We start from the raw sequence: 13,156 nt of genomic DNA on the forward strand, positions 1-13,156 counted from the left end.
GGTTCTTCCTGTAGGAGGCGGCCGGAAGTCGGATTTCGGTTGCGGAGGCGAAGGCGGCTCCAGTGTAAACCCTGAGCTGAGGTGAGTGGGCGGCGACGACTTTGGGCTTGGTTCCGCGTGCATCTCTCCTCCCGGACCCCGCGCCTTCCTCAGGGCGGGCTGGGAATGGGGTGGGCCTGGTGCGGGGCGTATGCTCTCTGACTTCCCTCTCCCGCGTCCCTCCGAGGTCGCCGCCTCGCTGCTGCTCGTGGGGAGCCGGGTGGAAGGTGGCTTCGGCGCGGCGGGCTCGGGGCTTTCTCTGTGCGGAGGCCGAGCCCGACCGCAGGTTGGGAGACCGGAGTTCTCGTCCTGCGCGCCGCTGGTTTGCTAAGCTGTGGGGAGTTGGCGAGTCCTTTAGCCTCCGGCCTTTGTCAACTGCCAGTGACCATCCCCGCCCTCCCTCCTCAGGCGGCGATCCTGAGATCGGCTGAGTTAGTGGGGCGCGGAGGAGGCCGGCCGACCCCAAGCCGTCTGGTCACTTCATGTGGAGAGTTTTTAAAAAGCCGCTTTGCAGCGACCGCATTCACCGTAAATGAAACCAGTCACGTGTCTGGGGGCGGGACCCTGGAACGCCGTCCTTTTTTGGTTAAGCTTCTATCTTAAAACAAGCCCTATGGAAGGTGACTCTGGAGTCGGATAACCCACTGTAACGCTTGGCGCTGGCTTTACAAAAGACCTTCCTTGCCTCTGAAAAGCTCGTTCGAGAGAAGCGATGCAGATACACACAGAACTTCTGTGGCTTGTCAAGTTCCTGTACTTCGCTGTCTTAGAGCTTGTACTGAGTAACGAAAAGGACAGGGATAAGAATTCTTGCTGTGCTTTTTACTAGCCTTTTTTTTTTCTTTTAAAGATTTTCTTTATTTGACAGAGATGACAAGCAGGCAGAGAGAGAGGAAGGGAGGCAGGCTCCCCGCTGAGCAGAGAGCCCTATGCGGGGGCTCCATCCCAGGACCCCGGGATCATGACCTGAGCCACCCAGTGGGTTAAAGCCTCTGCTTTAACCCTTTACTAGCCTTTACTAACCCACCCAGTGGGTTAAAGCCTCTGCTTTAACCCTTTACTAGCCTTTTGATCTGGTGCCAAACCCTTCCCCTCGTTGAGACTCGGGAGCTTCCTCTGTAAATGAAGTTGACAGTAGTACTTAATTTATAGACTTTGTAGGAAGACAGAGGATTTAAAACGTGCCTGCGACGGAGTTGGCCCTTGGAAAATGGCAGCTTGAAGAGAGGAATGCCCGTGGTGTTGGGAAGCACGAAACAGAACCCCCCCCAACTGAAAGATGCCTGAGGGAGGTGAAACTTGGGCTGTCTAAAATTGCTTTTGAAATACCAGATCAGTGCTAATTCCATGATTTTGGTAGTAAGGGACCGTTCTTATTTGAGGGAGACCACTAAGGCAAGTGAGGGAAAATGTTAACATTTCGAGAGCTGGGTGAAGAATATGGAATGTTCTTTATACTTTTCATTCAACTTTCTGTAACTCTGTATTTATGTTAAAAAGTTGATTATCACTGATGGCAGCTATCCTGTGTTGTAAACAGGACACAGTGTTTTTAACCCTGCCCCCATGAAGTTTTACCAATTTTTTTCCTTAAGGGCTGCATTGTGTTCTATAGAAATACTTTACGCAGTCATATTGATGAAGTCATGGATTATTTCCGACTTCTCTTTTCAAACATCGCTGCATTAAACACCCCTAATGCACATTTTTATGTGCTTCTGATGTAGGAAGGAGGTTAGGATCTGAAGTTGTGGTTGCTGCTGCCTGCTGACCCAGGATTACGTGGAGCAAGTGGGTTTATACCTTGGGATTGGGAGAAATAAAGGGAAGTTCCAAAAGGACTTTCATATGTTAAAGACGCATTGGACGCTGCTGGAGGAGTGTTGTAATCTTCCTATCTCAAGTATTTGTGGATGGGCTGCAGGTTATAAGATTTAATTTTCTCTGCATTCCTCCTTTGTTCCCCACATCACTTTCTCTCATTTTCTTCTTTGGGAATGTCATCCCAGTTTTAGAATCAGGCTCTTAGCTGTTCTGGCCCTGTAGGGAAACCAGTTGGGGTGCAAAGACCCCACTCACCCCAGTTCTCACAGAAACCATCATTGCAACCACCCTACAACACTCTTGGGTACTGGGCAGGTAAAACCCAAGACATTATGGGAGAATTCTCACACACAACTGACAAGAAAGGAAACAAATATATATTTGGAATTTAATTTGGCAGTATCAAAAGTTTAAATGGTGATATTCCTCGAGCCAGCAATTCTACTACTAGAAATTTTCCTATAAAAAATATTGGTATGAGCGATGTGGGAAACAAAAGAAAAAAAGTCATTATACTTCCTTGCTACCTACAGCCTGCTGACTAGGCCTTGAAACAGGCAGAGTGACATTCCTCTAGGAACTCAGCTGCCTTAATGTTAATACTTTGCTAAGGGCAGCTGGTAACCTTAGCCCAACCCCCAGGATCCTGTGAGTCTACTTTAACATATAAAAATTCTGTTGGAAACCTCCTTTGTTTCAATTCCCCAGATATATGTTAGCCGTCATCCCCCAAGTATATGACCCACTGATGTACATCTGAAGGGTCTCTTGACTGAGTTTTTACTAACCAGTAATAAATGATCTTTCCTAACAATAGCTAGCCTTCTCAGGGTCCTGGAAACCATGTTTCCTGGGAGGCTTACCCTATCCCTAACTCCCTCCCAACTTGAAAGTATTTAATGGACCACTCCTCAGGACTCCAGTCGAGCTCTTTCTGTCCATGGGTTCTGTCCCCAACCTTTTGCACCAAAGACGTCTCAAGAATTCTTTCTTGGCCCTTGGCTCTGGACACCATCAAATCTGATCAAAAACATTCCAAAAGAACCACATCAAAAGGATAGTGTGACCTCTGCTGGAATCCAGTGCCTGTCACATGGAAGGTGTTCTAATATTTGTTGAATGATGGAATATTTGAAATCTTGATAGTCTGTTAGATGAAAAGCATTGTTTTTAGAAATTTGCTTTTAGAAATGTATTAGTCTGAATATTTTCCTGCCTTTATTCAGCATACCCATTTTCCTTGTCCTCTTTTGTTTGTTTTTCTAGGTTTTAAAAAATAGAGGTAAAAAACAAAAACGAAACTCATCCACGGGGATGAGGATCTTCTAGGTGTTGAGATGCTAGAGGTGGAGTTGTGTACAAGACAGGCAGTTCCTGAAGTCCTGGTGCTTTCCTTCCGGTGGGGATGGAGTCAGAAAATGTTTTAAAAATCAAAATAAAATTTCTAGTATTTGCTCTTGGTTAGCTTGCAAGCATTTTCCTTTCCCAGAAGAATGGGATTGTGTTTTAATTTTGCTTGTGATACATTTTCCTGTATGTAATTTTTAGACTTATTTTTGGTAATTAGATCTGTTTGTCTTTTGTATTAGCCTCAGAACTTGGTAGTTATTTTTTGTCTATTTTCCTTGATAGGTTGTAAGCAACACTAGGATGGTGGGAGTGTTTTTTGTTTATCCTTGAAAGATAGTGTAGTGTAGTGTTTGAGATCTTTAGGCCCTAGATCCTTTACTCCTTAATCTATGACTTTATGGAAGTGGTTCAACCTTTCTGAGCCTCAATTGTCTCATCTCCAAAGTGGAAAGAGCAGTTTTTCTCACAGCCCTGAGAAAAGTAAACTGTCTGGCACATAGTATGTACACAGATATTATCTGTTGTCAAAGTCATCATCCCTGGATACTCATTGTCCTGTATTAGAAGACAAACAATAAACAGTCAAAAGAGGGAATACACATTAAGTATGTTTGTACCGGTTTCCAAACTCCACTGATTTGGACCCCTCCTGAAATGAATGAAGTTACTCAACAAATATTTATGAAGCTTCTGTGTGCAAGGTTGTAGACATAGAACTATGATAAGAGTTCTTTCCCCATGGAACTTACAGTCTGGTCGGGGAGAGAAATCAAATACTGCTTCAGAGGATAAAAGAAGAAAGGTAGGATCTGTTTTTGATTACTAGTCCACTAAGTTATTTCTTTAGAGGTGACATTTTAAGCTACTGCCTGAAGCAGAGAAAAAAGCATATGGAAAGACCTCAGGCCAGAAGAAGTTGGTATAGTTATAAAATAGTGCAGAAATACTACATTAAAGACAGTACTGCTAGGATACAATGAAAGAGAAGGAGTGATGGTTGAAAACAATTATGCTGGCTATTATGTGGAGGAACAGTAATGGAAGCAAAAAGATCCCTGGGGAAACGATTATATTCCTGGAGAAGAAATGGTGGCTTGGTCAGAATTGATGAACTTGAGATAGTGAAGGTGTGGAATCAACAAGACTCGATAGATTCGTGATGGTAGGGAGGAGAGGAGGTAATTCTTTTTGGGGGGGAGGTGCGGTCTGAATGCTTTATGAGCCATCCAGAAGTTCAGGCAGTCTGGATTGGAGGTAGAAACAGGGTTTCTCCACTTTGGCACAATATTTTGTTGACATTTAGGGCTGGATAATTGTTGGGAGCGGTCATAGGCATTGTTAGTGTTTAGCAGCAACCCTAGCCTCTATCCATTAGATACCGGTAGCACTCCATCGCCCAGTTGTGACAAGTAAAAATATCTCCAGACCTTGCCATTTATCTCCTGGTGGTCAAAATTGTTGTTTGTTGAGAACCACTGGTAGAAGTGGTGTTTTATAAAAGCCATGGAATTGACTGATACCACCCAACGGAAAATAAAAAGCAGAGCTCTAAAATTATTTGCTCACAGACCACAAAGATTGTTGTAGATAAGTTCTTTTTGAACCTACAGAACTTGACGATTTCTGGAATTAATTACCAGTATTTAAAAACTGAGAGATTCTGGGATGCCTGAGTGGCTTAGTTGGTTAAGCGGCTGCCTTCCGCTGGGGTCGTGATCCCAGCGTCCTGGGATCAAGTCCCACATCGGGCTCCTTGCTCAGCAGGAAGCCTGCTTCTCCCTCTGCCTCTGCCTGCCACTCTGTCTGCCTGTCTGCCTGTGCTCACTGTCTCTGACTGGAAAAAAAAAAAAAAAAGTAAAAACTGAGAGATCTACATAAAATACGGGTTTTTGCTGCCTTTTAAGAAATCAAGAAACTGAGGAACAGTGAGTCTTCTTTCTCACATGAATGCTAATAATGGCTGGAGACTTTGAGATTTGGCTTGCATGTGCTTAATTCATATGAATCCCTGCCCCAGAGTGCTTCAGTGTTCTCCCCTTGGCACTTGAGTTTGTGATTCCCTAATTTAGAGTGAGGACAGGGCCTCAGAGCAACCCTCTGAGACAGGTCAGCATTAAAATTTGGGTAGCGGAGTGGTGGTAGAGAAGATTGAGAGGGAGTGGCCAGTGAAGTAGGAAGAGAACCTAACTGGAGGCTCACAGAAGCCAAGGCAGAAGGGAAGTGTGTTGAAAAAGAAATGACATAACTGGTGAGGGATATGGGATCCAGATTTTATTTATAGATAAAAATACACTACTTAAATTTTTTTGTGTGTCAATGAAAGTCTTAAGCAGAGAAGGAGAAGTCGTTGGATGTTTAGCGATATAATGCTAATTAATTAGAAAAAGATGGCAGCCTTTCCATGTTGTTTTAGAAACTAAGATCATTTTGTCCTGGGCCCCAAACTTGCCAGGGGGGGAAAAAAGGAAAATACTGTCTGTAGTTACCCAAGGTGACAGGTTTGTGTTGTAGCTGTACTCTAAATCTTTGTTTTATTTCCACAGATTCTTGTTCTTCCGCTATGGGTGAGCCGCAACAAGTGAGTGCTCTTCCACCACCTCCAATGCAGTATATCAAGGAATATACAGATGAAAATATTCAGGAAGGCCTAGCTCCCAAGCCTCCACCTCCAATAAAAGACAGTTACATGATGTTTGGCAATCAGTTCCAATGTGATGATCTTATCATCCGCCCTTTAGAAAGCCAGGGCATTGAACGGCTTCATCCTATGCAATTTGATCATAAGAAGGAACTGAGAAAACTCAATATGTCTATTCTTATTAATTTCTTAGATCTCTTAGATATCTTGATAAGGAGCCCTGGGAGTATAAAACGAGAAGAGAAACTCGAAGATCTTAAGCTGCTTTTTGTACATGTGCATCATCTCATAAATGAATACCGACCCCACCAAGCAAGAGAGACATTGAGAGTCATGATGGAGGTGCAGAAACGTCAACGCCTTGAAACAGCTGAGCGGTTTCAGAAGCATCTGGAGCGAGTCATTGAGATGATTCAGAATTGCCTGGCTTCTTTGCCTGATGATCTGCCTCATTCAGAAGCAGGGATGAGAGTAAAAACTGAACTAATGGATGCTGATGATACCAACAATTGTACTGGACAGAATGAACAGCAAAGAGAAAATTCAGGTCATAGGAGAGACCAGATTATAGAGAAAGATGCTGCCCTGTGTGTCCTAATTGATGAAATGAATGAAAGACCATGAAGGATATATATATATATTTTTTTGCTTTTCTCCTTTTCTTTTCAGTAAATGTCATATATTCGTTATTTTGCTTTTGGAGAGTCTTAAAAGAGATATAACTAGAAGTCATGTGAATGGCTTGACTCCTGCTTCATCATTTAGGAGGCGTTACTGTCTGTAAGTGGCAAGCATAGGCAAATGATTATATATGTATACATTAAGAGTACTCACCTTAAAAAGGAAAGTTCTGGGATTGTGTGAAACGTTCCTGGATTTGGAGTTGCAGAAAACATTGAAGATCTCAGTAATAGCAAGCTTTCATCTTTGAAAACTAGATTTGTCAGTTGCTTTAAGAATGATAGACAAATAAAGGATATCGAGCTGTATAAATGTGAAATTATAAAATCTTCAGATTTACTTTTCTTAAAAACTTACTTGATCTCTAACAATGTAGTATAACATGTTAAAAGAGAGGAACCCCATAGAGTTATAAAACAGCAATTTTATTTTTCCTCTTGACTGCTTCTGTAAATAGATTATCTCAGCTTCTTGTTCCTACCCTGGGTAGGTCTATTAACTTTTTTCCAGTCACTCAGATAATAAATCTTTTGATTACTTTTTGTTACATTCATTTTGGTAAAATGTCTATGTAATTAGCTATACATTTCCTTCGAAGCTATGCTCAGACTCGCGAAGGCTGGAAGCCTGCAATGGGAAGGGAACTGGTAACAGACTGTTGGATTGTGTACTGGAGATGCTTGTTCCCCTGAGATGTGGCTGCCACGGTCTATGTTTTTTCACTCCTCTTGGGTCTACATTCAGCCATGGAACTAAGTTCTTAACAATGAAATATGGGTCCATCACTGATAAAGATAGTATCTTTTCCAGATACCTACTTTTCTTACCCAGTTCTTGGTATACCACCCTTCAGGGATTTGCTCTGTTGAGGTTTCTAGTCTTAGAGCTGGCAAAGTTCAGTTTAATGTGGCCACAGGCCTATTCTGTATGTGAAACATTCCTGCATCCTTTTCTTAAATCTCAGGAGTGTAGACTGTTGCCAAGTAGATGCCTCTCTATTGGGCAGCTAGTTGGCCAATTTTTTATTTTCCTGTATATGTTTAATACAGATTTTGGGACACTAGGGACACAGTCCAGGCTCTCGAGATTAAATTGAAGCAGGGAAAGGAGCCCCCATATGCTTGTGGGGGAGCAGCTGGATGTTGCACAACACTTGAACAACTCTCCAAAGAAGTCTCTTTCCTATGGCCTTAACCATTTTATAACTTTGAGGGTATTGGGCTAGGAGATACTAAACCAATTTTTGGCTGCTTTACAATTCTGGAAAAAACAGGTAACATTATAAGAGTCACAACATAGTTTGTATAAGAGTGTGTATATGTAGGGAGGATTAGGGGTCAAAATTCCACAAGGAATCTTAAATTCTGACTTTTGGAGGATATAATCTTGGAGGTCCTGGGTGGCACTTGCCCAAAACTAAGTGAGAGTTCTAATGTGAACTGTAATTAGAATGAGATTTGGGAACACTAGTGGTCTGATAGTTGTTAAAAGTTTCAAAGTTAGTTTTTTGATCTTGTGAGGGTCAAATACATCTCTGCCTACCTAGTTACAGTGAGTATTCCTGATAGATGGATTGCTCAAAGTGAAATCTCTCGAATAGCCTGGCACCTCTTAAAATTACTGATTCCCAGACTACAGAGATTTTGATTTCATTGTTATGGAGTGGGGCTTTGGCACTGGTTTTAAGAAATCTCTAGATGGCCTGACTGTGCACTGTGTTAAAGAAATAGTACAGGGGCGCCTGGGTGGCTCAGTGGGTTAAAGCCTCTGCCTTCGGCTTGGGTCATGATCCCAGGGTCCTGGGATTGAGCCCCGAATTGGGCTCTCTGCTCAGCAGAGAGCCTGCTTCCCCTCCTTCACTCTCTGCCTACCTCTCTGCCTACCTCTGCCTGCTTGTGATCTTTGTCTGTCAAATAAATAAATGTTAAAAAAAAATATTAGTATACTCTGCTCCACCTAGTTGAAGGAAAAAGACCAATTTTTTTAAAAAAATAACCATGTTGCATGGTTGAAGGATAAATTGAACAAACTATGAAGAGAACTGGGAGGATTTCCAGGGCAACTGAGATTCAAACTCAATTCAGATCTCTTCACTGTTTCTCCTGTTTTCTTTCCGTTAGCTCCATTCTCTTTACAAACCAGCCTTATCGTGAATGGATGGAGAACATGGCTGCTAGCAGTTCTCGTGTTAAGTCTTTGTGCACCACTGTCGGAAAAAAGGAAGACTAATTATTAACCAGGCCAGAGGGGAATTAGGGGTGGTATTTCTGATTCCAGCTGGGCCTATCAGTTGGGGCCTGAATCCTCTAAGAATTTGGCAGTCCCCCAAATGTCCATGTATGGGAGAAGGTAGTTTATTCTCAGGAAAGGAGGTGCTGAGTTGGTCATGTGGTAGATATCCACTAGAAATTGAGCACACACAAATTTTTGATAAAAATAAGCAGATTGTGCATATTTATATTCCCAAACGCCCCACCATCACTGTTCACTTATTAATTGTATTCATTTAGTGAAAAGTGCGGTCTTCCACCTGACACTGGTCTAGTTACCAGGGAAATGGAGAGTGTGGAGGAAAATGGAAGAAAGATAAACAAGAAAACAAGTGAATTGGTTTTTGAAGGTCTAAGTTTGTGTTTTAACTATCCAGCCATTACAACACTCAGAAGAATCTTGATTCTAATTTTACTGCTATTGCCTGCTCAAAATTCCTTGTCCATATTATCTTTTTTCAAGTTATGTTTACATGTACACATTTGTTAAGGGCTTTAGAAGGGAGCTTCATCTGTGCTGGGCTGTATTTCAAAGAAAAGTCCTGTGCTAGGTTCTGAGGTCACTGGAGATAGCAAGTACAAGTGCCTTGTGAGGAAATAAAAGCATGATTTGGGTGAGAAAGGCTATTAATGGCTGCAACATAGGGAAGAGTTTGGAGCTAGAGAAGCAGATGGAGGGCAGATTATAAGCATTAGAAGGTCAAAGGAAGAAGTTTGCTTTATCCTAAGATGGGAAATCAATGGCAAATACACAGAGAGCTTTGCTAGCGCTATTGTAATTACTTTATATACATAAATTCGTTTTTTTCCTCACAGCTTCCCAATGAAATCAGTATGACTTTTTACATCTATATGACACATAAGGAAGCAGAGGTTCAGAGACGTTACGTAATTTACCCAAGGTCACCAAGCTAGTGAGAGGCAGAGCTGGGATTGAAACCTAGTTTCAAAGCCTAAGCACTCAACTTCTATGCTTGAGCACATTTGTACTTCATCATATAATTAATAAGTCATAATGGAGCCTAGACTGGGATCCCATATTTTGACCCTAAAGTCCATACTCAAGACACTACACAATACTGGGCTAAGGGAGGAACAGATTTGTAAAAGAAAATGATGAGCTTCCTTTGAACATGTTAGGGCCTTTATGTCAGACTCCGCAGGTATCTTAAGGAGATACCTGCAGTTCCTCAGAAACTGCTCTTGGTAGGTGTTCTTCCACATTATGAAACAGGATCAGTTTTGTGGCTTTCCCAGGTGGTCTATCCAAATTAGAATCTAGGTCAGGAGTTGGCAAATTTTTCTGTAAAGAGCAGGTTAGTAAATATTTTAGGCATTGAGGACCATATTAAGGTCTCTGTCTTAAGTACTGAACTATATACTATGGTACAAATGCAACCCAAGAATATCTAAGCAAATGAGTGTGGCAGTGTGGCTATGTTCCAACATCACTTTATAGACACAGAAACTTGATTTAAATAATTTTCATGTTGTGAAATATTCTTTTGATTTTTCCCAACCACTTAAATAGTCGCTTGTGGACTGTACAAAAACAGGCAACTGACTGGCTTAGAGGCTGTGATCTAGGTGGTTGGGTTCAAAACCCTGGAGTGTGCTCACAAAACCAGTAATAACCACAGAAATAAAAATTATAGGATTGTTTTAAGGCCTAAAAGAGGTTATGGTTATAAAGCACTTACTCAATTTCTGGTATTTAGTATAAGCTATCAAAGGTCAATTGTATCTTTCCTGATAAGTCCTTTGTCTTCATTTGGCATTTAGACTCAAGAGATTTAGGAACTGTTTTCATATTGCAGTGTGATGACTCTAACAGTAAGTGGCACTCTTATCTCAAGTTTAGAAGCTGCAGGCATGAAGTAGGCTGGAGAAACTTAGGTGCTGCTTATGATACTGGCTTGTTCTATTCAACAAGTGACACTTGTTGCCTGTGCCTCTGGCTGACAAAATCTTTTCTCATGGAGAGAACAGGGTATGACTTTTTCAAAATACTTAATATTATGTTGTGGATACAAGTCTTTTGATCAGAGCCTTTCTCTCCTGGACAAGACCTGGGGAAGGCCTTGAACTATTGGTTAGTACTGAGAATGATGGTAGATACTTCTCTCATTTGCTTAACACACAAGACAAGGTTTGTGAAGCTGCTGGTTCCCTGCCCCCACTCTGATTTGGAGTAAGGGAAGATATTCAAAGGATGGGAGTCAGATGGTGTGGTATGATTGGGCTGACCAGGAATGCATTGTATCAACTACAAGGAAAGATGTCTTTTGGGTCTTTACTGATTTTTCCCATTCATTCATTCGTTCATTCATTCATTCATGCATTCAACAAACATGAAGATCTGCTATGGATGCCAACCAACCGTTAGCCATTCAAAATGAAAATGCTGACATGGAAATATATTCTAGATATATCAAAGCAAACTTTGTAGACTGGGTTCATACTTGTGTCTATGTATATTCAAACTGGAAGAAAAAAATGATTTCATGGATGAAGAAATTGAGACCAAAAATGTAACTTCCTATACACCAAGGACACTTCAGCTAGCAAATGGCAGAATTAAAACTCAGGTTTTTAAGAAAAGAAAGGAGAAGAGAGAAAGAGCAAGGCATGGTAGAATTGGGGCTCCACTATTTATTGGCTGTTTTGCCAATTGAAACTCAATTTCCTTAACTATGGTAATTCTCATACCCATTTCAAAGGGTAGATACTGTTGATTTTGAGAATGAAAGAGAAGACTTTCTAACTCTTTCTGAAAGTCATTTGTCCCCAGTCATTTGTCCCCCAGAAAGTCCCCAAATGACTTTCTGAAAGTCATTTGTCCCCAGGTCTCAGGCTTGCTAATCATCTGTGCAGAAATACTTGATCTGGAAGGGCCTAGGGGTTACCTGGGATTCTTACATGGATAGGCTACTTAGAAAGTGATTAAAAAAAAAGGGGCAGGGGGAAGGGAAGGCATAAATAATAGCAGAAATGAAAATGGGACATTCCTATAGATTTTATAGACAGTATGAAATAACAAAATGTTATGGAAAACTTTATAACAATAAATGTGAAAAATTAGATGGACAAATTCTTATAAAATTATTAATATTGGTTTAAGAATAGAAAACTTTAATAGTTTTCTAATGATTTTTTTTTTTTTAAACATACCAGTAGTCAAAATCTTCTCACAAAGAAAACTTTAAGTTCAAATAGCTTTGCTGGCAAGTTCTAGCAAACATTGCCTGAAAAAAGAAAAAGAAGAAGATAAATTTATTTTATGTAGACTCTTTTAGAGAATAGATAAGAGGGAACATTCTCTTTTTTATGAGGCTAGCATAAATAAAATACTAGTATATTCAACCCACGAATATGTAAAAATAAAAGGTAATGTGTTATGACCAAACAGTTTAGTTTAGGAATGCAGAAGAGAAAATTAGTGTATTAAGGAGGGCATGTATTGCACGGAGCACTGGGTGTTATGTGCAAACAATGAATCATTGAACACTATATCAAAAACTAATGATGTACTATATGGTGACTAACATAACATAATAAAAAATTTAAAAAAATTAGTATAAATACTGTTACGCTGAAAATAAATAAATAAATAAATAAAATATTTTAAAGACAAAAAAAAAGTATAGTGACAACAATAGTAGACTGAAAGAAAAATCACTTGATCATCTCAACAGATGAATAAAAGGCATTTATAAAATTTAGTATCCAGTCATGAAAAAAGAAAAAAATTTCTTAGATATTTAGGAACAGAAGAGAACTTCTTGTTGTTTTTTTTTTTTTTTTTAATTTTATTTATTTATTTATTTATTTGACACAGAGAGAGATCACAAGTAGTCAGAGAGGCACGCAGAGAGAGAGGGGTGAAGCAGGCTCTCTGCTGAGCAGAGAGCCCAATTCGGGGTTCCATCCCAGGACCCTGAGACCATGACCTGAGCCGAAGGCAGAGGCTTAACCCACTGAGCCACCCAGGTGCCCCGAGAACTTTCTTAATGTAATAAACAGTAGCTCCATAAAACCGACAACATAATACACAATCAAGGTGGAAGCTGAAAACTTTTCTTTAAGAGCTGGAATGAAACAGGATGCCTGCTATCAAGATTTCTGTGAAAAAGGAACTAGATTTTTCCTCCAGCATGGTAAGGGGAAAAAAAATGTAGGATTGAAAACAAAGAAACTAAACTGTCATTATTCACAGGAAATATGACTGTCTACATGGAAAACTCAATATAATCTACAGATAATTTATTAAGAGAGTTTACTGGTTGGAGGGGAAAAAAAAATCACCATTCAAAACTAGAGTACATTTCAGGGGTGTCTGGGTGGTTCAGTGGGT

General features: G+C 40.6%; 1 protein-coding gene across 3 annotated transcripts in view; it reads left to right on the top strand.

The window, feature by feature from the left end:
* The window catches only part of MED7 (mediator complex subunit 7), a 20,857-nt gene continuing 7,701 nt past the window's right edge, over positions 1-13,156 (top strand). Inside the window, exons 1-2 of one of the 3 annotated variants that reach the window (XM_032337191.1) lie at positions 1-81; positions 5,757-6,491. In XM_032337191.1, coding sequence (XP_032193082.1) covers positions 5,774-6,475 — 702 coding nt within the window. In that variant the 5' untranslated portion in view covers positions 1-81; positions 5,757-5,773 and the 3' untranslated portion in view covers positions 6,476-6,491. The other 2 variants (XM_032337192.1, XM_032337193.1) reach the window with 2 other exon arrangements.

This window comes from Mustela erminea, chromosome 3 (assembly GCF_009829155.1).
Source record: "Mustela erminea isolate mMusErm1 chromosome 3, mMusErm1.Pri, whole genome shotgun sequence".
In the NCBI taxonomy this organism is placed as follows: domain Eukaryota; kingdom Metazoa; phylum Chordata; class Mammalia; order Carnivora; family Mustelidae; genus Mustela; species Mustela erminea.